General features: G+C 39.6%; 2 protein-coding genes across 4 annotated transcripts; both read left to right on the forward strand.

Annotated features, from left to right (window-relative positions):
- The first annotated feature begins 662 nt into the window (after nucleotides 1-662).
- On the forward strand, nucleotides 663-8,578 carry mvb12a (multivesicular body subunit 12A). 2 transcript variants are annotated; one of them, XM_028602285.1, is made up of 10 exons: nucleotides 663-787; nucleotides 2,588-2,677; nucleotides 3,826-3,909; nucleotides 4,087-4,186; nucleotides 4,425-4,554; nucleotides 5,718-5,858; nucleotides 6,629-6,738; nucleotides 6,831-6,889; nucleotides 7,028-7,093; nucleotides 7,200-8,578. In XM_028602285.1, exons 2-10 carry the CDS (start codon nucleotides 2,588-2,590, stop codon nucleotides 7,284-7,286), a joined length of 867 nt encoding a protein of 288 aa, XP_028458086.1. In that variant the 5' UTR covers nucleotides 663-787; the 3' UTR covers nucleotides 7,287-8,578. The 2 variants fall into 2 exon arrangements, with proteins under 2 accessions (XP_028458086.1, XP_028458077.1); XM_028602276.1 differs by having other exon boundaries at nucleotides 663-783.
- A 3,026-nt stretch (nucleotides 8,579-11,604) lies between these two features.
- Nucleotides 11,605-23,582, forward strand: LOC114547389 (transcription factor AP-4). Of its 2 annotated transcripts, none has more exons than XM_028566740.1 (7): nucleotides 11,605-12,181; nucleotides 16,031-16,196; nucleotides 16,421-16,519; nucleotides 18,420-18,590; nucleotides 20,014-20,160; nucleotides 20,289-20,459; nucleotides 20,629-23,582. In XM_028566740.1, the coding sequence occupies exons 1-7, from the start codon at nucleotides 12,093-12,095 to the stop codon at nucleotides 20,782-20,784; spliced, it is 999 nt and encodes a 332-aa protein (XP_028422541.1). In that variant the 5' UTR covers nucleotides 11,605-12,092; the 3' UTR covers nucleotides 20,785-23,582. The 2 variants fall into 2 exon arrangements, with proteins under 2 accessions (XP_028422541.1, XP_028422550.1); XM_028566749.1 differs by lacking the exon at nucleotides 11,605-12,181 and adding an exon at nucleotides 12,297-12,375.
- Nucleotides 23,583-23,951: the final 369 nt, after the last annotated feature.

Below are 23,951 nucleotides of genomic sequence, written 5' to 3' on the forward strand. Positions count from 1 at the left end.
GCCTTACTGTGGCTCATTGATATGTTTTAATAGGCGTTGGCTTCACATACAACACCGTAATGTTAGTAGGATCGATTCATTCTTGGTTTTGGTCTTTAGATGGGTAACCAGAAGTGTGTGCGTGCATAGTTTTTATTACCAGTCTTGCCTCACATCTTCTCCTTGCCCCTTTAAAATTCCACTGTTACCTACAATTCATCCCTTCTTTATCTCTCATTCCCTGTTACCGACCTCCTGTCACTCTTTTTCATTACCCTCCCCTCTCTCCTCTCCTCCACCTGAGTCTGCCCTGCCCACCCTCATTTAATGTAAATGAGAATCGATCCTTCTCTCAGCACCCCTCTGTCCACACCTTGTTATAGGCCAATCTGCAGTAGCCTATATAGTCTGCGTTTGTGAACGAGCTAAGATAGGCTAAATGTTTATTTCTTCCTTTTAGTTTTTGGGTACACGAACAACACACACCCCCAAAAACCCAAGATTATCAAATATAACCGTTTGTGTACATTTAACAACGAAAAAAAGCATTTTAAGTGTATTGTGTTAAATTGGTCAACAGACCGTTTGTCTGGCTGTTGCAATACTGCCATCTTGCGTTCAGACTCCAGTCGGCATGTAATGCTGACGTTTTGCCCCGTGGTTTGATGGGAGTCGGAGTCAGAAAGGATTCAGTAGCCTACTTCCTGCTTTAACGAGGAACACCAAGATATTCCGGCTGTTGACTGAAAAGTTGTTCTCCTGCCAGCAGTCTCACCTCGAAGAGGCAGAAGTGAATAAGACAGAGTGAGTATGTATTTTGAATTATTGTATTAGTCGACTCACGAAACAAAGGCAATTTAAGCTCATTTTGTAAAAGAAGCAACGAAGTTTTGTCAATGGAACAGTCGCTACTATTGAGGTAAGCTCGGCGTGTCATGTAACGCAAAGTTCTTGGAAAATTACTCGAAACCAGTCTTTATTAATAATTTACTCGGGTTTTCTTATAAATGACTCAATTACAATACAAGAAAATTTGTTAGGCAAGATAGAAGTGTAGGCCTAATAACGCGAATACGTCAAAGTTGTTGGTAAAGCAATTAAACTGTCAAAGCTCAGCCGCCGATGGTAATATACCGCAGATACGTGCATCTAGCTACCTGGTATTGATTCCCCACCCCGAGACCAAAATAGAGTTCAAACAATAACAATACGTTTTAAGTAAGTAAGTAGGCTATGTGTAAGAAAGTAAATCAATAAGCTTCCAAACATCTGTCATCACTTTACATGTCACACTTAAAAAGGTTAAAATTCATTAGTTTCTGGCGTTTGAACATTGTGTTCATATAAAATCACCACTCATAATTTCTGGTTTTAGCTTCATCCTGGATTTTTTTTTTCTGTGAAAACAGTTTCTGTGCATTTGATAATCATGCCATATTAAAGCAAAGGTCAAAACAAGAGCAGATATCTCGAAAAACAAAAGCCACTGCTACAGCAACCAGTTTTACTAGGGGTGATGATATACCAAGAGATTAGGGCTGTGCTCGATTGAAGAAATTCTTAGTCAACGATTAGTTGATTTAATCGGCAGATCTGTAAATCTGAGTTTCTCCGCAAAGAGTCATGCAAAAGCACCACTTTAAATCTTGTGTTTACCAGCGATGTGCTCGAACGTTTCTTGGAAATAAGTCATGGAGCATGAAAAAAGCATAAAACATGACTAATCGACTAAAGAAATCTAAGTTGACTAAGACCATAACGACAGATTAATCGACTAATCGACTAAGAGGGAGCAGCCCTACAAGAGATGACATTAATTTGTCTACCAGGTCCATCCGAGTCAAATTTTGCCATACCGTAAATTCTGTGGTAGCTATCCCTTTTATGTATTACACCATTGTGGGCAATGTTACAAATCAATAAGAAGAAATTCTTTAGATTTTCATATGATTTCTACATGAATGCAATTTAGTAGGCTACTTTAATTTCTCTGGTAATTTTCTGAATTTGCCAAAAGCAGACACTCTTGCCTGTTTATTTTTACAGAATGTCAGCAACAGTTTTGTATTACTATGAATATTTTCTTTTTTATATACAATTACATATACATTGATAGAGGATTTTATCCATATTAACCATCCCTATTTGTACCAGAATAGGGGTGCTTAGTAAAAGAACATTTAAATCTAAAAGGGTCTCATAAAAAAGGAAATGCAAAACTTCTCCAGATGAACTGCCACTTCACTGCTGTAGTTGTGGATGAATTTTTGAATGGTTTCTTTCTGTCCTTGGATATATAACATGACTGTTTAGACTCATTGGGATCTTTCTGTCCTAGACAATGTAGGGATAGCATGAATTCTTAGACTTGGTCACATGGACACAGAAAATTGTTTCACAATACCAATCTGTCGCAGAGAACATTCTTACACACGCACAATAAATTACAGATGACAATCTCTGTTACCACAGTTTTCTTTCTTTTTTTAAAAACCTCTGTCAAATGAGAGGACCGACAAAATGTAACATATGTTTGCTTTCACCATTAAAACACAAAATAGCCTTGTCATCCTTGTTAACTGTACTTTTTTCTTTTACTTTTTGTAAGATGTCTTTGATGGAGCATGGGGTAGTCCGGCCAGTTACAGGAGTGGCGTGGACCTCCAACACCAGCACCTGCCCCAAAGATTTCACTCTGGTATATATGCTTTTTATACTAGATATACATTTTTATAGACATAGGTTGATAACAATATGTCAGTAGGATCAAATACTTAGAAAATGGCACAACCTTCAGCATCGGAGTTCAATCAAATATTGTTGGAAATGTTAAGTAGGACGGTTTTGAGTGTTTTGGTGAGCTGGAATCTGACCTTTAGAAACGGAGTGGTTGTCAATTGACTGTAAACTAGCTTCTGAAATAAATAAAAAAGGATGTTGTGTAGCTACTGAGTTTGTAAAGGTCTACACACACACACACACACACACACACACACACATATATATATATATATATATATATATATATATATATATATATATATACTCTATACAGACAGAATACCAGCTGAGATCAGTTGCATTGTTTTTTAAATCAGGGCAGCAGTTTTCATATTACATTATGTCCTTGCAAAAGGGTTCTCCAATGTTTTTTGATTCTCACTGAAGGCATCAAAACTATGAATGAACACATATGGAATTATGTACTTAACAAAAAAGTGTGAAATAACTGAAAACATGTCTTATATTTTAGATTCTTTAAAGTAGCCACCCTTTGCTTTTTTATTAATAAGGGAAAAAATTCCACTAATTAACCCTGACAAGGAACACCTGTGAAGTGAAAACCATTTCAGGTGACTACCTCATGAAGCTCATTGAGAGAACACCAAGGGTTTGCAGAGTTATCAAAACAAGCAAAGGGTGGCTACTTTGAAGAATCTAAAATATAAGACATGTTTTCAGTTATTTCACACTTTTTTGTTAAGTACATAATTCCATATGTGTTCATTCATACTTTTGATGCCTTCAGTGAGAATCTGCAATGTAAATAGTCATGAAAATAAAGAAACACATTGAATGAGAAGGTGTGTCCAAACTTTTGTCCTGTACTATATATATATATATATATATATATATATACACACACACACACACACACACACACACACAGTATGTATGTGTGTGTTTGAACCAGCTAACACTGAAATTTGTCCTCTTGTCTTCAAGTGGACCGAACGCATTTATTTTTCTTATGCACTGCCTGCTTCTAAAAAGTAGCTACATACTCAGGAACTGTACAACCACACTTTTATTCTGTTCTTCTCGAATGTCTCTGTCCCTCTGCAGATCAGCATCACAGAAGACGGAGCGACGGCGAACTTTACACGCAGCTTTGCGATCAAGTCTGGATATTACCTCTGTTACAGCAAGGTAACAGACAGATATCAGATCAGAGATACACTTCCATACTTTCAATAATGATATAATAACCACATTACATGGATATTCACATTTTCACACTATATCTTGCACCAGCCCTTTGTTCTCTGCTCTTATCCCTCCTGTCTTCCATAAATAGTCTCTCTCTTTCTCTTTCTCTCTCTGTAGGACTTGACCGGGGGTATGGTAGTGTCAGACATTCAGCTTATTTCAGACAAGGACTCTATTCCTCATGGTTATTGCTATATAGCAGAGCACCTTGAAGCAAGTGAGTACATACACACTTACATTATTGTCTTTCTATACTTGTGAGGGACTTCATTAACATAATGCATTCCCTTGCACCTAATCTGAACCTTTTTAAAAGCTAGTCTTAACCTTCAAACATCCTTAGAAGTAGTGTGGGATGGCCAAAATGTCCTCAATGCAGAAATGTCCTCACTACAATGGTTATTCACTGCTGATTTACTTTGCTGTGTGTGTGGTGTGTGTGCGTGTGTCACCAGAGGCCTCTGTGTGGAAGAAGAAACGGGTGTGTGTACGCATCGTCCCAGTGGGCAGTGTGGACACAGCTGTGTTGGATATCAAAGTGACATCCAAGAGCAAAATGATGTTGCAGCACTACACATATGTGGGGTTGGTAGCATTCAAATATACAAACATTTGACATGCACCTGTTTTATCAATGCAGACATGGGTCTGTATTCAGAAATCAGGGGGCTTAAAGGGCCTGTGCTCGGTAGGGCTGGGCAATATATCGATATTAATATCGATATATCGTGATATGAGACTAGATATCGTCTTAGATTTTGGATATCGTGATATGACATAAGTGTCTTTTCCTGGTTTTAAAGGCTGCATTACAGTGAAGTGATGTACTTTTCTGAACTTACCAGATGTTCTAGCTGTTCTATTATTAATGATTATTTATCTAAAATCTAAGTGTGAAGATATTTTGCAAGAGCACCAACTGTCAACTCTAGCATATATCGTCGCAATATCGATTTCGAGGTATTTGGTCAAGAATATCGTGATATCTGATTTTCTCTATATCGCCCAGCACTATATTAGAAAATATGGGACGTAGAAATAAGCGCTGAAAATGTGTAGAAGAAAAATTTAACAATTTAAAACGTTGGAAAAAAACTAAAACAAACTGAAAAAAAGGCCTCAAAAACGTCAAAGGTTGACGGGAAGACAACACAAGGGTTAATCAGAATTTATGTTTACATTTTATTGTTATTTGAACAGCTGAGCATTGAACCAGGTGAAGAAACCTGTTTATTATTTATTCATTTGATTTTGCAACTGTTCACTGAAATAGCCAGTTTCTATGAAACTACTTGTGACATGTCATATTTGGCTTTGACTGAATATTTGCTCTCACTTTGCGGAAAAAATATCGGGATATATATCGTATATCGATATTCAGCCAAAATATATCGGGATATGACTTTCGGTCCATATCGCCCAGCCCTATATTCAGAACATCAATATAGCAGCAAACTACTTTTTTGCAATGAAAGATATAGTGGAGTAATGACTTCCTGAGCAGAGAATTAAGTCACACTCCATCTGTGTGTTGTAATCCGAGCTTCTCTGTTCTTTGTTTTGATAGCCAGTCCTAGGTATTTCACAATGGCAACGGTCTGTGAGAGCCGTGTGGAGAGAATCCCTGTTTAGTTTTTTCAGTATTTTGAGTACAGTCCCTTAAAGACCACGTGCTTTCAACTGTGCATTCAGTACTTATTTGGTAAGTACACTTTATAAGGTGTGATTTAAATGGGCTTTTTCCCCAGAGATATCCATGGCTACGTCTTGTGGTGCAGAAAGGGACATTTTTCCAGTCCCACCCCCCAAGCCAAGCCCCGCAGCGTCAGCCTGGACCTCCACAGACTTTCGTTTGAGCAGCCGTCTGCTCCGCTGCCCCTTAGACCCAGGTACAGTACTTTTTCAAGGTCTAATAAAGAGAATAATTAGTACTTGTCATTGTTTATTGAGGGGCATGTTGTGGCTCTTCTGGTAGACATTTTAAATTGTATTATAATTAGGGTTGGGTACCGAAACCCGGTGCCTAAACGGCCGGTATCTACCGGACCGAATTGCAACGCAGATTTTGGTGCCTCATTTCGGTGACAATTAAATGCCTTTTGCGCTGCTCTCTGATGCTCTGAAACAGACGTTAGAGGCAACAGGAGCCTTGCTGCACGTGATGCTAGGTAACACTTCACTTGACAGCAGGTAATGTTAGCCTACCCGTTAGCTAGCAGCTGGATTAAACACGGATAAATCGCTGACAGCTAAACGGTGTAAAGGGTGTCTGTATTTCACTGAGAGGATTCCAACATCAGGACATTAAGCAGTCTGCAGCTGCCGTTGTCGGAAAAACAACACAGACCGCGTTCACTTGAAACTAGTAAGCCTTGTGGTGCATTCAAAGTTATTGTAAAATACCTTATTCCCTATCACCCTATTTTTTTAAGTATCTGTTCAGGCACCGTTTAGGTACCAGCACCGTTTTAAAAGTATCGTTTTAGCACCGGTATCAGAAAAAAACCAAATTATACCCAACCATATATATATATATATATATATATATATACAAACACACACACACACAATGAATGTGGTTTTATAACTCCACAGTATAGAACAGTATTTACTGTGTAGCTGTTTTACTCTTGGCGTGAATATGTATTTGTCCCTGCAGCAACCCCCTTCCTCCACTGCCAAATGGCAAACTGAGTCAGAGACGCCACACCCTTCAAACCCAGGACAACTTGGACAAAACTGCTGACTGCAGTATCCAGGGAATCACAGGTACTCCACGTCTCTTCTCGTACACAGGAAATGTATTAGTATTAGTACAGCAGGCAACTTACTTAACTATTACCTACCTTCCCTCTCTGCAGCTCTGGATGGAGTTCCCTTTAGCCTTCACCCAAAGTTTGATATCCAGGCAAACGGCACAGTATGTTTGACATTTTCAACAATACTAAAGTGATGGATTTCCATGCTGTTTTTTTGCCTCATTTTATCCCTTGTTTTGTCCTTTTCACGCCAAGCCTCTAATATAAACACATCTTTCTTTGCCATATCTCTCCCTTAGGCTCTTCAACTGAACTCTCAATTAAACAACATTCGTATAAAGTCTTTTCAAGACATTGAAAATGAGGTAGGGTCTCACATCTGACTCAGTTTTAGCTGTGGGATTCTTAAATTAGGAACATAAAAGAACAAAGAATATACTCACTTTGTTTTGTTTTTTTGTTTCTTTTCAGTATAACTACACTTTTGCTGTGGAGGAATCTGCTGCCAAGAGGACCAGACCATCAGTGCCAACAGGAAGTGCCCCATCAGCTCAGTGATCTTTAAACTTTGACAAAACAACAATATTAGACTTGTGTGTTTTGCTCTGTCAAAAGGTGTTCAGCATCTCGCATCATGGTACAGATGAAGGATGATCATGCCTACATGTACGCTGTAGGCTTATAATATGAGGCTTTAAGTGGAAATGATTCACGGTTAGTTAAAAGGTCATTTATGGGAACTACCCTTCTACATGGAACGGACAATCACACTTCAGAGAATTTGGCAGTTTGGTTGTAATGCCACATTTTTGCCTCACATTCCTTTGTATTTGTCTATTATGTCAGGTCTATACCTCTTTACCCTCTTCAAGGATTCAAGTTTCTGTTTGTCCAAGGAAAGGCCTGTTGGAATGGAATTATACTTTTAGGCATTACAGGGATACATACATAATGAATTTACAAAAGTGTAGGGTATATTCTGTTTGGGACTACTCATCTTCAGCATTAATGGAGCAGTGTGTAGGATTTAGGAGGATCAATTGGAAGAAATGGAAAATAATATATTTATAATTATGTTTTCATTAGTCTATAATCACCTAAAACAAAGAATTGTTGTGTTTCTGTTAGCTTAGATTGAGCCCTTCATATCTACATAGGGAGCCAGCCATGTTGCACTGCCGTGTTTCTACAGTAGCCCAGAACAGACTAACCAAACACTGGCTCCAGAGAGGGCCTCTCACATTTTTTACATTACCTGAAGGCCAACCTAAGTTCTACTACAAGCTTGTAAAGGTAGGGGAGAGGGGACCTCAACGATAGATAAGACACTAAATCCTACACACTGGTCAAAATTTAGACTAATTGTATGTTAAAATGCTTTATTATATCACAAAGACGCATTAGCCATTGAAGCTGTACACTACTTGAGTGCTACACATTTTTTAACCATTTTAATCAATAAGAATTTCTAAAGCAGAGCTGTAATATTGAGCATTGGTGGATGAACTTTGAAGTTTAGGTGACCTCACTAGATACTTGTATATCTAAAAGTAAGATATAGTGCATTACTGTATGAAGAGTAGCCTACAACCACAGGTTTGTATTATTCCAAAAGTAATATATCCTATTTTAAGGTGAATGGAGAAAGGTTGTAGATTTAGTTGTTAGTCTTACTTACACAAGATATGTGGGGACAAAGGGGATATAATCTTTGTTTTTTAACTGTCAGGTAGAATAAGGACCAAATATTTATCGTGTCATTGTACAAAATATAAAGTTATGCTTTGTTGTTTTCATGGTCTGTATAAAAACTTTTATTGCATGGAAAAATAAAAACCTAAGAAACACGACTTCAGGTGTGTTGTTTACATACAGTACCACACCATTCTGAACTTAAAGCACATTTGAGGAAATCAAGACTATGAGAAAATCTCTTTATTTAATCTCTGGAATTGTAAAATGCGTACAATACAGTAAGGTTACTGTGACTGTATGCACATGACCACGTGCTAAACTGAGAAAGTGGTTTATTCATTCTGCCTGCTTTGATTCTCCATGCCATTCTTGAGTTCAAATCAGTAGTCTGAGTGACAACTCTTGTCTTGCAGATTTAACACTCTGATTTGTTTATAAATGTTGATTTAAATAACTTGGCATTAGTGGTTGAGTCTCTTCATTCACAATGAATGAACATGATTTAATAAATAAATCTGTCAATTCAGGCTTAACTGAAAATTCAGGCTTAACTGAAAATTACGATTTTATTGTCAATTCTGGATCCATTCTCTTAATTTCCATTATAATGTAATAATAATAATGTATACTTGTTTTTTTACACAATTCAACAATGTTTTTCACTCTCTTATTACACACAGGTCTGAATTACACACATGCTCAGTACCTATACATGCACTAATGGAGAGATGTCAGAGTGAGGGACCTGCCCATGGAAAGGCACCCAAGCAGTTGGGGGTTCAGTGCCTTGCTCAAGAGCTCCTTGGTAGTGCCCAGGAGGTGAACTGGCACCTCTCCAGCTACCAGCCCACCACCATACTTTGGTCCGTATCATAGACTGTATATTATTAGGGGACTTGAACCAGTGACCCTCCGGTTCCCAACCCAATGCCCTACTGACTGAGCTACTATGTAGTGTTGACGAACCGACCGAAGAGCCGGTTAATTAACCCGACTCGTGTCACAGAGCTGGGAGAATCGAGTGCCATACGTCAATGAACCGACTCACTACTGTTTTTTTCTTTTACTTCATTCGTGCCGTTGGCATTATATATTTATATGTCAATGGTTGGCCGTTGTGTAGCTGGTATTCTTCTGCTACTGTGTGTGTTGTAATCTAGCTCATTAGCGCCTCCACTGGACTGGAGTGGTGGTGCTAGAATCAATCAGGAAATGAGCTACTAATGCCTAGACCCGAACATAGACAGTACCGAACGAGACCGAATGTAACCGTGCAACCGGCCGGCCGCTCGAGTCTAATGTAACCGTGCAACCGGCCGGCCGCTCGACTCTAATGTAATCAAGCGGTGTCTTGGTTCTCGGCAAGTTTGAGTTATTAACCGAGCCTTGTTTCTGGTGCATCTTGAGAGGATTGTGTTCACGGCAATTCACACATTATCGATGGGGAAGTACAGTACATCACATACAAATACACGAATGTTATTTTGGTAGTTATGTTAAGTTAAATGTTAGAGAAGTGAATGTTGCTACGTGGTAGTTAGGCTAGGCTGTCACAAGGAGACCGCGCACCAGGCTACTGAACGAGACCGTAAAGACCGTAACCGAGGCTACTGCACGAGTCTATATTCAAACGGGTGTCTAGGTTCTCGGCAAGTTTGAGTTATCAACCGATAGCAGAAGCCTTTATGTCTCGTGCATTTTAGAATTGTGTTCATGGAAATTCATACTACCAAGGGGAAAGTATTAGGCCTATATCACATACAAATACACGTAATGTTATCTTGATAGATATGTAAAGTTAAACGCGATCACCCCCCCGCCGCCGCCGCCGCCGCCGCCGCCGAGGTCACGCGAACCGGTGACCGAATCTATTAACTCGGTAGGCCAACCAACAACCGTCCGGTTGAACCGACTCTCGTAAAAGAGTATTTTAAGAGTAAAAAGTCGGTTGTCCCATCACTACTACTATGTAAAATGCGACATTACATTTTATTACACCCTCAGGTGATTATGCATCTATTAACAACTTTACTCCTACAGTTCTACATGTTCACAGCGTTTTACCATTTTGACAGTAATATTTTACATGTAAATGCAGTATCCTGCTTTTTCAACTTTAGCTGGAAGCAAACATTATGGTGCATTACTGCCACCTGCTGTACTGTGTTGGGCTATTTATGCTGGATGTGTTGTGTATACATTACCTTTTACATCAGGGTGTCTCCCTGCATAGTAAATGGTTATACAACCTGGCAGGTAAAATCTTTCATATTTTTTGTAAATTATTCATTTTTGAGTTTGTAACTTTTGTATTTTTTTTTAAACAGACCAAACTCAAAAGTGATGCCCTAAAATTGCTTGTTTTAACCAACACTCCGATAATCCACAGGGATTTCATTTATTGAAAAAATACAGGGAATGAGTGACTCAACATACTGTATTCAAATAACTTTAAAAGAGTGTTTAATTTTCCCATGTTCTGTGGTAATTCAATTTGTAAGTTATTAATCGACTACATATATTTAGCCCTCTGTGTAGCTATTCAAAGTCACTCTTCAGTGATGCACAGCATATATTAAGCAATTTAACACAAGAGTTTGTCAATTTTGATACTTGGTTATATTATATTATAGTATTATCTTACCTACAGACAGGGTTTAAAATTAGCACCATTTACCAATGCTGGTAAAATATCCAATTGGCTGGTAGATTTGCTTCATTCACCAGCCAAAAAAATCAATGGTAATCTATTAAGTGGCTGGTAAAATTTGAACATTCTAGCCATTTGGACGAAAAAGTTAATTTTGAACCCTGCTTACAGAAATATGTTTTATTTGTTCGATGTCTTAGTGCTTTGTCATTGACATATTGTCAAAAAAAGAGTCTAGTAAAAAAGAAACTATAGTTTACCTTTAGGGAACGTTGCCTAAAAGTTCTTTAAAAGTTCTACAAAACTAACCTTTACAGAACGTTCAGAGAAGGTTAGCTGAAGGTAAAAAAAAATAACCTTAATAGAACCTTTAGGGAATGTTCGCTAAAGGTTCTTTAAAAGTTCAACAAAAACAACTTTAAGAGAACGTTCCCTAAAGGTTCCCTGAAGGTTGCAAAATATTTTACCTTCAGAGAACCTTTAGGGAACGTTCCCTAAAGGGTATGTGTTTGCTGGGTATTTAGTTACGTGTTTTTTAATTTGTTGAAACGTAACCCTATTACACAGATTTGCAGCACTGCAGTTACTCTCTTGCTGGTCTGTTTGTTCTGCTTTCCGGTAAACGGGCTCTGATTCCAACCAGCTGTTTCCCGCCTCACACAGATCAGCTGCACACGCGCGTACACACACACACACACACATACACAGTAGGCGGAGGCAGCAGACACATATACACACACACACACACACGTAGTAGGCGGAGGCAAAAAGCCACACACACACATTGGAGGGAACCCCATCAGCTGTGGGAAGCAACACAGCTTGAACTTACTTTTATTTTTCTAAGTCTATTTTCAGATTGCCAGATTTTGAAGCGGTATTTTAGATATGCGCCATTGAGGAGTACATCGAGAGCTCTGTGCTAAAAACGTACATCAGTATATTTTAACAGGGACAGCAGTGGAGGAAGAAGGAAAAAAAAACAGAAAACACGGACTACAGAAGGTGGTTTTGAAAGCATGGAATATTTCATGATGCCGACAGAGAAGCTACCGTCCTTACAGCATTTTAAGAAGACGGAGAAGGATGTTATTGGAGGTCTCTGCAGGTGTGTAGCTAGCTATTTCTTTGTTGATATGAAACTGCCTGCGCAATTCATCCCTCGTGTCGCTGTAGTGTGCATGTGTGTGATGCAGCCTGACTTTAGTTAGCATGCTAGGTGTTAGCTTCGCTGCGATATCTTGGCAGCAGGAGCATGGTTGTAGAAATTAGCAGCTTGTTGGCCAGCTGCTGCCGCTGGCGGTAAGGAAATAGAAGATATCTTAACTGGTGTTATAACATTGGCTGACATTATTACATGTAATAGCCTAAAGGGCATGTTTGCAGTCATTCGGGTCAGAAATATGTAAATAAGCGACATGAAATCGATACATTTGCTTCCAGTTGAACACCAACCACGTGGTAGTTAACGTGTTCCCCGCCGCTTCGCTGCTATACACCAAATCCACTTTTTTTATATACGACATAGTTTCTTACAGCCCCAATCACCGAATGACTTTGTTTTTTTCATTTATTTGTATGTATATTTAATACGACTACGTGATTTCGGGGTTCGGCTATGCTATGTGCGTAGTTAAATAATGCTCCGTGCAGCAGCCATGGTTGTGTCGTGTGCTAAAATTAGCCTAGCTTGGCTAGTTGGTTAGCTAGCTATCGCAACGCACTCGTTTCTAACCGTGTTTTGTGTGTACGGACTCGTTTTACTCATGTGTACTAGCTTGCTTAACCGAAACATGTCGTCTTATAAGTGGAACGGCGGCTATTCATCTGCATCCTTTAGCTGCAGACCTATGATCAACTGTTAGCTTAGCTAGTGCTAACGGTAGAAAGCATTGTTCTCGGTGATGCCAGGGGGCCTGCTGCTCCTGGCTGGCGGAGTCACATTTCACTGCTGCTACCGTCCAGACTGCCCGACGCGCCCTCCGGCGGCCATGTTGGAGGTCCGCAGCTATTGACAACAGCTGATTTCATCTGTTATCTTTAAAGGACCCATACTGTGCTAATTTTCAGGTTCATACTTGTATAATGGGTTTCAACTAGAACACGTTAACATGCTTTAATGTTCAAAAACACATTATTTTTCTTTTGCTGTCTGTCTATATATACCTGCATTCACCCTCTTGTCTAAAATGCTCTGTTTAAGCGCCTGTCTCTTTAAGCCCTCTCACCAAACCAGTCCAGCGTGCTCTGATTGGTCAGTTTTTCCGGTTCTTCCACATCTGCGCTCTCATCTTCTCTGCACCATCATTGCAGCAGGGGGGTATTGTAGCAGTACTTTCATTTAGAACAGTTGTGACAACCCAACCGTACAGTAGTCCTGGCGGCTCATTTAAAGGCACATCGGCCTGCTTAATGGTAAAAAAAAAAAAAGACATGGAAATCTCACTTTTTTTTAACAATATGGTAAAAACGCTAATTTTTCAAGCTGCAACTTAAACCAGAAGCAACAACATATGCCTGCACCACAGTTTGTTTCTGTGCCCTACCTTACAGTTTTTACTCTGATCATGTGTAGGCGGTTTCAAAGCGACTGTAAAACTGTATTTAACATGTATTTTACATTTCACATGCATTCTGAACCGTGGGAGTGGTCTGTTACACCACTACTGTATATTCAGTGTACTGATCAGTAGAAAATGTATTTTAAAATAGAAAACATTACATTTCATAACGTTTTGTATTTATAACACGTGGTGTAAAAAATGTATAACCAACAATAATAGCAGTTACCTTATAAGTCACTCTAGCTGACTGAAGTGAATTCTCTGAAGGTCTGTCTGGATTTAGTGGGACATTTGTTGTACAATGACAATAAATGAACCCTGAACCATGTACAGTTTAAAGTATACATTATTACATAAATATTAAATACAGTTTGAAGCAGAAATAATCAAAAACCTAGTTTAGGATATTTGTTCTATTCAAATAAATCTATTCAAAGAAATCCCTTTGCTTGCAAATGTCTCTTCGTATTCCTTTTATGAAAGAAACATATTGATACATTTTCATTGCACCCCCTAAAATTTTTTTTTAGCCCTGCACAAAGTATTACACGGGGATGCGGGGTGCGCAACACATGGATGTAGGCTATAACAATAACACCGGCGCAGCATGGTGTTTGATCATAAATCCATGGACATGGTGAGAAGACCCGCCTGCCGGTTCCTGATCAGCTAGCAACAGAGAGAGGGTTGTGTATAGACGGTGACGGTGTCAGCTGTGCTCCACCTTTGGTAGGGTATGTTTGAAACGCAGCCAACATGCTAACGCACGTTTCACCGCATCACCCAGATGTGCCAATCACCGGGATGAGAAGGAAAAAAACGGAGCCTTACTCTATATTCCAGCTGCTTTCAAGCAGCCTCAAAAGCAGAACAGGATGAAACAATCACTGAAGCAATTGGCATTTACATTGGCATATTATATTACATTATGTATTATCTTATCTAGCCATGGTGGAACTAATTGTGACACATCATAATGCACATATTTTATTATCATCCTATTTATTAATTAAGTTTCATTGCATAAGAGCGATTCATGCAACAAATACTTTATCTTATGTTATTAGAGTACAAACACGCCTTTTCAAAGCTATTGTGAACAAAATTTGATTGTTTAAATTCAGGTGACATTACCTGGTAAATCATTCTTTTCTGAGGCCTAAAATCCACACTGATTTTCCATTGTATGGCTGTGAAGTTGGCATTAAATTTAATCCTAGGTGGTATTAAAAAGTCTTATATTTAACTTGAAGAATCCTGAGGGTACCCTGTAAAAACCCTGACACGTTTCAACTTTGGGATAGATGTAGTTGTTTTCTGTGCTGTTTTTGGTCAAAGATCTGATATTTGTGTCAATAGACAATTGTTAATATTTGTGCCTATAATTTTAAATGTACATGATTGTATATAAATGTGTAGTATGAATATACTAGGCCTATATATGCATTAAGTTAGATAATATTGTAACAAGCACATATCTAATTTTCTTACTTGATGATTGACATTTACAAGACTACTTTTATTCTTAATTGTTTCACCACACTTCAGACACATGGTTTGTACATTAGACAGCACCAGGGCGCTACATTCTCTCAGTATATTTTTTTAAAGCCCTCCTGAACATCTCACATTAAGCATGTGTACAATAAATTTTGAGGGATGAACATAAAAAAAATAAAGCCCCTGCCCGTATCAGTTTCGAAGCCTTTTAGTTAAGTTGACAGTACTGGCTTATAAACGCACAGTTTAAAATCAAATCGAACTAAAATGAGCTCTGAACATTAGAGTATAGTTGCACACCCACACACTCATCTTTTGTAGAAAGTGACTATTTAGAGCCATGGGCGCTGTGTCCTCTGTCGGGCTCTTTAGGTTTGTGGTCTTCTTGCCACCTGGTTATCTTGAGGCTTTATGGTTCATGTATTTCTCCCCTTGAGTAAATATGACAGAAGGTATTACCAACATGACATCCAACCTCTTTGGCTGGTATGTGAGCCAGGGGGCACTGAGTTCAGCCAAACTCAAAGATCTCCAGGCAGCTAGACTGAGGAATGTAGTGAAGCCTGATGGTAAAGGTTCCGGGTTAAAGGTTTAAGGAGTCTGTGTGAGAGATCAGCTAATTGTTAATTGTATTGTTGTTTATTTATGTGACCTAGAAAAGCAGATTTTTCTTTTTCCAGAAGTGTGTGTTTGCCTTTTCTTTTAGTTGCATTGCTTGTGATAACGGCTTGTTAAAATAATTAGAAAGGGGAAACTTCTATCCTTTTACCCAAAACCCGAATAAGAAGAAAGATCAAATGTGCGTTTGTGAGGAGCTAAAGCCTTCTCATTGGACACGAAGCCCTTGTGGACAGAATAATGACTTTCTCTCTCCTCTGACCTTCCTCCCTCAGCCTGGCCAACATCCCCCTCAGTCCGGAGACGGCCCAGGACCAGGAGAGACGAATCCGCCGTGAGATTGCCAACAGCAATGAACGCCGGCGCATGCAGAGCATCAATGCAGGCTTCCAGTCCCTCAAAACACTCCTGCCCCACACCGATGGAGAGAAACTCAGCAAGGTGCAGAAAACCTTCACACCCTGGCACTATGTGACAGCAGAGATCATTACATTATCATGACACAGTATTATGAAGCTTTAATGGATCGGGACCCATTTCTTAAATTTATGGCAGAAAATACCATTTCTAGCATCCCGGTGTACAACGGTTTTGTAAGAATGTTTAATTTATGATTTGTCCACACACTGTTCTCATACTCACTTTTTTTGGTCCATCCGTGCCAGGCGGCCATCTTGCAGCAGACATCGGACTACATCTTTGCCTTGGAGCAGGAAAAGACACAGCTTCTGGCACAGAACAACCAGCTCAAACGTTTCATCCAGGTAACATCCTGTGCCATTGTTTTTTTTTATCATAATTGTGTCTAACTCCCTTTATACAGGTCTTGTATACCTTACGTTACCACTAACAGTCCCCTAATATCAAGCTGTATAGTTTCCTATCTTTCAGGCTGTCATAGGTTTCTCCTCCTTTAAGTACAATATAACAGTAGCCCGCAAAGACTAGAAACTTCATAACACTTGATGTTGTCTGCTAAATGTATTCTATTACATGGATTGCAAAAATAGACGTGTGTTGTGATGGCTCTGTCGCAAGCAGTTGTTTTGAGATAAATAGACCTTTTCCAGAGGAAAGTCTGTACTCTGCAGGCTGTGCTTCACTAGACCTTGCCAGTGTGTGGCATGTTATGTAGGGTAACGTTAACATGTGGTGCAGGTGGGAGGTGTGATGTTGCATCTCTGTCAGCTGATGATCAAACGTGACCAGGTAGTGTGTTAGATGCTGTGACGAGGCTTCTTGTTGAGATTGACTTCTTAAGGTCTACAGTGTTTCTCCTATAATCGTACAGGCCTTACAGGCTGCCGCCATCCAACAGGAACCCCCACCAGACCAGAAAAAAAATGTTAATGCCAAAAATAACGGCAAATATCAGTTGTGTTTCCCATATATTTATTCTGTAGTGGCACACCTACATTAACTGTAACAACGCTCTGCTGTGAGTTCATGATTGTTAGTTCATGGTTAGTTCACGTCTGTAATTACAGGACATTCAAATGTGTTATTTAAACGGCTAAAGTCAGTTAAGAAGATAACATTGTCGGTAGCCGAGTCTCGCTTTGCCAGCCCCTCCTCCAAAGTGCACTGGCGGAGAGTCTGGCTACTCCTCGCACCAGAGAAAAGCCGCGGTGCTGCTGCAAAATGGCCTCGGAGGGAACTTGTTTTGAAGTTGTTTTAGTCTTGCAACAGAAAACTCATCTTGGACAGATAGTCTAGCTATCTGTCTGGATTTACCCTGCAGAGATCTGAGAAGAGGTTAACCATAGTCCTCATATCCGGAGTTTAAAATGCCAACACAAAGGAAGCCCAAGGCAACGGATATCCGGCCTAAATGAGTGAAATCCAGCGGCTTGTGGAACGTCAAGGATATAGACTATCGGTAGCCTACAGATTACAAACAGGCTCAGTAATATAGCTCCGCTGAGCTGGACCAGATAATATTCAGTTAAAACAGATCAGTGATGCTGTTTTGCTCTCGTTGTTCTCAGTGAAGTTTGCTGAAAGTGTTGTAGCGTTTTATGTGGCTCGAGCACTGCGCCAGACCTTGTTTTGAAATAAATGCTACATTGCTTGTATGGAAATAATGGGAGTATCAGTCGAACCAGCTTTAAAAGTGACATTTTCTTTTTAAATGAATGCTGTGTGGTTCGTGGATGTGAAGAGTGGTTCATGTGGATTTTGAAAAGCAAAAGTTTAAAGTGTGGTGGTAACACACCCCTCCACTAGGCTAAAGCAGTCCGCCTAGGGAAAACACTCATCTAGCAGAAGCACATAAATATATCTGTGTGATGATTGCAACCTATGCAAGAATTATTCAGCCAAACTTTAATTACACATTAGGACAGCTTGTGGGTGTTGGCAAAGACAGTACAGTACTTTCTCAATCTGTATGCAGCCATGTGGAAAATAGGTGTTTACCAACCTGTTTCATTAGTTGACCATGTTGTTGATTCACCTGGCATGTTGTTTTCTTGCCAAGCTTTGTTCAGCTCAGCACAAGTAGCATGTGTCGTTTTTTTAATTGAATGGAAAATAATCACATTCTGTGCAGACTGACGCCTTGGATTTGGAGCACCCCCATTCACATATTAAGTTTTAAATATGTTATATTTAATGTAATGTCTATTTTATATATAACCTTACATGGTCTGTGTGTCACTCCAGGAGTTTAGCGGCTCATCGCCCAAAAGGAGGCGAGCAGAGGAGAAGGATGAAGGGATTGGGTCTCCAGACACGTTAGAGGAGGAGAAGGTCGAGGAGGTGAGGAGGGAGATGTTAGAGCTGCGACAGCAACTGGACAAGGAACGCTCGGCTCGTATGCAGCTAGAGGAACAGGTGAGACAAAAAATAGGGAACCCCAGCTGCAAAGGTTCTTCATGAATCGCATCCTTTTATCTTATCTTTAATCCGTTGTAATTTCTCTTCAAAAGTTTTAATTTCAGTAGTGCAGGAGTAATTTGATTTTGGTTTTAACAACAGTAATTGTTGGATTCTCAGGCATTTAACACCATGTATTCTATGCTGTTTCTGTGTCTGCGCTAGCTGAACTAAATGTCAGAAGTACATAAAGTGATCTACCACAACTGAAATTAATTCTGCAAGTGCTTTCCACATTAAGGTTTTAATGTTTGAAAACTTCACCAATATTGCAAGCATAAAGCTTTAGAGCAATACATTTAACTCAAAATGAAAGTAGTTGACAGGGCGTTCATTTACAAAGACAATGTGGATAAGAAAAGTTCTCCATATCTCCTATGAAATGGTCAACCAGACCGATTAGATTTTTACCAGCCATTTCAACTTCTTATCCATATCGGAGTCCTCTTTGGGATCATCAATCGCCTAAACCTAAAAGGTGAGATGGGTGGTGTTGACACATCTACCAATACACCAGCCAATTCCTGATAAGCTCACTTCCTGGATCTACCGGAACAGCAGGTTAAGACAAAGGAAATTGAACAGTTGGTGAAGACAAACAGACACTTAAACAGGTAGTGAAAGAGAAATGTAAAAAAAGTGGGGGAGATGTGGTGAAAGTTGAGCTGGGCAGTAATTCAGTATTTTTGTTAACACAATACTGCACAATAGAGTACAATTGAATAGCAAAACATGCAACAAAAAACCCTCAACCAAACAAATAACACTTTTGACTATATTAGGGACAGCTGTGGCTCAGTGGTAGAGCGGTCGCCTGCCAATTAGAAGGTTGGCGGTTCGATCCCTGGCCCTGCAGTCCCATGTTGAAGTGTCCTTGGGCGACCCCGAGTATATATGTTTGTGATGAGCGGGTGGCACATTTTATACGGCAGCCTCAGCCACAGTGTGCGAATGGTTCTTGTAATATGTAAAAATGCATTTTTCTAGTCGTTAAGACTAGAAAAGCGCTATATAAATACAGTCCATTTATATTTACTACTTTTGTTACCATACATTGATGTTATTTATTAATTGGGCCTGGGTAGCTCACCTGGTTGAGCGTGCGCCCCGTGTACAGAGGCTCAGTCCTTGTCGCGGCAGCCGCGGGTTTGGTTCCCCTCTCTCCTCACTTTACTGACTTCATGTGTCCTATAAATAAAGGCAATAAAAGCCCCCAACAATCATGTTCAATTGTATCAGTGTGTTAGTTTTATTGTTTAATGTGAATTATACACATTAGCATTTATTGGATAAGCCTTGGGATGTGTTTTGAGTTGCCCTTACATTGTTGCTGTAATAGTTGTTCATGTAATGAACCCGTGGACTGTGTGTTTATGTGCAGGTGCGATCTCTGGACACCCAGCTGCAGCCGGAGCGTCTGAAGGTAATCACTCAGCAGGTGGAGGAGGAGCAGGCGCTCATCCAGAGCCAGACGCTGTTACGGCTGCAGCAGATCCACGCTGCTGACAGACAACCACACAGTCCACAGGTCAGTGACACGCACCCATGCTTAAAAAACCGTACGAGGCACCTGTGTTGCAATTTCCTGACCTTAAGACGCTGCAAGACGCTCTCAGATGTAGTAATATTTAAGTTTCTATTTTGTCTGCCCTGCAGGTACTGGCTCCTCCCACTCCCCCTGCCCCAACCCACCACCCCACGGTCATCGTTCCAGCCCCAACACTAACCCAGCACCCCCACCATCACGTCACCGTGGTGACCATGAGCCCATCTGTCCACACGAGCACTGTGTCCACGTCCAGACAGAACCTGGACACTATTGTGCAGGTAGGAGTTGGTTTCCCTTTATGTAAAGAATTGTTGTTGGTCTAAGTAATCTTAGTCTTAAGTTACCATTTCATAGTCAAACTATTTGTTTTACACTTAGAATTGTCTCTCAGTGGACTGAGTTTTTTTCTGCAGCCTTCAGACTTTTTTTTTAACCCTCTGCTTTTAGGCCATCCAGCACATTGAACGTGCACAGGAGAGGAGAGCAAGCGCAGAGGAGGAGCAGAGACGAGCAGTCATCGTCAGCCCCGCCCACGTCGCCATGGATACCGCCTGCTCGGACACAGACACCGACACGGAGGCCGAAGACTGCTCAATGAACTGATCCCCACCCCATGAACTCACAAACACACACACAAACACTTAAAATACCTACTCACTGTAAGATTCCCTCCAGGAGCGCGACTACTTAAAAAGAAAAAAAAGAAGAAAAAAAATCTTTCTTTGGCATTATCCAAACTCCTAAATCCAGTGGTTAAGCTCTGTGTCAGTCTTGTACTGTAAAATCTCTGAAGATTAAAAACCTAGGATGGTCAGCGTGCAGGGGAGGCCTGGTGGGATTTCTAGAGAGTTTTCAATGTCAGAGCCGGTCTGTGGCTACTTGAAAACTTGAGGGTCTCCTCGTGTAAAAAGCTATCAGCATCAGTCCGTCCATATGTGTTACCTGTGCTACATACAGTCACAGTATCACACCTAACTGTTGTCACTGGCTTGCTGACAGTATTATTTGTGCTACAAATCGAGAGAGCCAGTACAGTGGAGAGTTGAATGTAACGACACAATAAGTAAGCAGCTCTTAATTCTGAAAGGGGATATGGAATTGTTCTTCCTTCCCCAGTCTCAATTAGTTAGTTTTTTCTTTGTTTACTGGTTAGCTCAGTGATATTCTGGCGCCAGTCACCACGAAACCCAACTTAAACTACAACCGAAAGCATTTCTAAATTAATTAAAAATTAGGGACAAATTTAAAACTTAATTGCTAAATTAATTTGACTATAGATGTTAAATAGAATTATGTCTGATTTACTTGAAAGAAGGTTGCGTTTCTGATATCTAAATAAGCCCTTAAAAAAAAATAAGCTGTTGAACAATATACATTGATTGTCTTTTGGTTTTAATATTTTTCAAGTTTTTGTTAACATTTTCTTTCTGTCAGGGTTACTGAATGTCGAAGGTGAACATTTTGTTATATTGATATTAACAACTTAAAATTGGAGGTTTGTCAGGTTTTTCGCTGAGAACTGGAGGCCTTGAGATGAATTCTGAAAGTCTGATTGAAATTTGAAGCCCACCCGAGTCAGCCCCCTTTCGTCTTTACTGGTGGTGATTGTTGCACCTCTGACTTAAAAAAATAAAAATAGTTTCAAAAGAAAAGAACCAAATGTTGGTTCATTATCGAGAAACAAACAGCCTTTTTAGTGGCTGGTGTTAATTCTCAATCAATCTCAGACAATTTGACTGAATCAAACTTTATTACCTTACATATGCAAACGTGACGAAGTTTGGTTGATGAGAAAATCTGAAACAAATTGACACGGTTCACATGCACTGTTTACATGAAGGCTTCCGTTTTTTTTCTCCAAAGACTTCCAGTCTATCTTCTGGTCTTGGTTTGTTGATTTCAGTGACTATGCACTAGTTTTTCGGCATTTATGCAATTCCATATTTCAGTCCATTTGTTGGTGTCATTAATACATGAGGTGAAGTTATCTATGCACCGTTGATAGTTGTGTACATTACACCTACAGTATATGTATGAAACTTAAACATGCTTGTATCAAAGAATGTAGTATCTGCTTGCAAGGTGCTGTTTTGTCAACCTGGTGCTCTGCTGACCAGCAGCGAGCCAAGGCCCCAAACCCGTCACGTAACTTGACACTTGATCACATTTATTAGGTGTCTGCGTCATTTCTGCATCTTGGAATTGCTTAGAGAGTAGGGGAGCAGGGAGGAGTTGTGTCTGCTTACAGATGTTATCTCATTGTGATAGGTGATACACACATAAATGGAGGTAAAAAACAAAACTCGATCCTAAAAAAGCATCACTTTGGAAAAGAAATTCAAGGAGGAGAACACTTAGAGAATACTAAGCACATTCTGTACCGTAGTATAGTCCAATGTATGTTTTCAGTGCATCAGATGCCGCAAATAGTGCAAAAACTAAAGAAAAACGCTGAACCGAAATGCAGATCTCTCCTGAATTCCTCAAGTCTGTCCACCTCATGTTAAGTTGCTTATGTTTCTCTGGAATTTGACTGGAAATCCCTGCTTGGAGCCTCCCTCCTGTCACACTCGATTTGATATGCTGACTCGATGCTGTAAACATTCCTTTTTATTTGGATTTGTATCTGTCTTTTGATCTCTTAAATGTTCTGTTGCCAATTGAATGCATGATACTAATTGCTGTTTTCTCTTGTCTAAAGCAGGCTTTGGTTGTTTTTTTTTTTTTTTGTTGCAGCTTTTTTTTTTTTTTTTTTTTTTTTTTCATGAACACGTGACCGATGCATTGAGTGTGAATCCGTCATGTGTGAGCTGTTTGGACACTTCACTCACTGACATCGGTTGTATATCTGGTTAGAGTAGCTAGTATTTCTCATACCAAACGTGGTGGGACATTCTCATGTTTTCTTTGTGAAACTTTTTTTCAAGGGTTTGGTCTTTTGCTGATACATGGTAAACCACAGGCTGAGTTTCCACTGAGGTTTGGTCAGCTAAACACCTACCCGCCATTGTTATTGTACGTTGTTAATGCAGCACTGCTGTCTTTTGGTGGAATTTTAGATATTTGATATGAAGCACTTGCTGTTCTGTACTGCCTGAATCAATGATGAGGAAGACTCTTATTTTTATTTTATTGCCATTTATTTTTTGTAAACTCTGCTGTGATACGAGTCAACAGCTTTTTTTTTATTGTGTTCTGCTTTTCTGTCTTTTCATCTGTCTTTCTTGTCCAGCTTTCCATTTTTGGTGACAAGCATTTTTTTTATATTTTTGTGATTTTTTGTTTTTCCCATCAGTCCAGGTCGATGAGAAGCTGTTATATTTTGTTTATAAAAACTTGGGTAAACAGGCCTTTGTAAAGATGAAAAAAAATAAATAAAAATTTGTACTTTTTTTATTACACCCCTCTGCTTCCTCTCCATTACTTGAATTTTGCATTAAATGACCCATTTTGTCCACCAGGAGGCGACATTAAGAGACTCTTTGGGCAGCAGCAGAGAGAAGATGAACCTTGAGTTCACGTTAAACACAGATGGCACACAGGCCTCCTTCATCATTTTAGGATAAATACAGTTACAAGAGATCTACATCTGAGAAATGTGTATATTTGAAAGAAAAATACCTTTTTTGTCATTGAACGTTGGTGTAGAAAGCAATTAATACACGATACTGGATAGTATTGATAATTAGACGTTTAAAACTGCATGTACAGTATAAGCTCATTTAAAAACGACGATACATAATTAGTGATTAAAAATACAAGCGAATTTC

This window comes from Perca flavescens, chromosome 2 (assembly GCF_004354835.1).
Source record: "Perca flavescens isolate YP-PL-M2 chromosome 2, PFLA_1.0, whole genome shotgun sequence".
In the NCBI taxonomy this organism is placed as follows: Eukaryota; Metazoa; Chordata; class Actinopteri; order Perciformes; family Percidae; genus Perca; species Perca flavescens.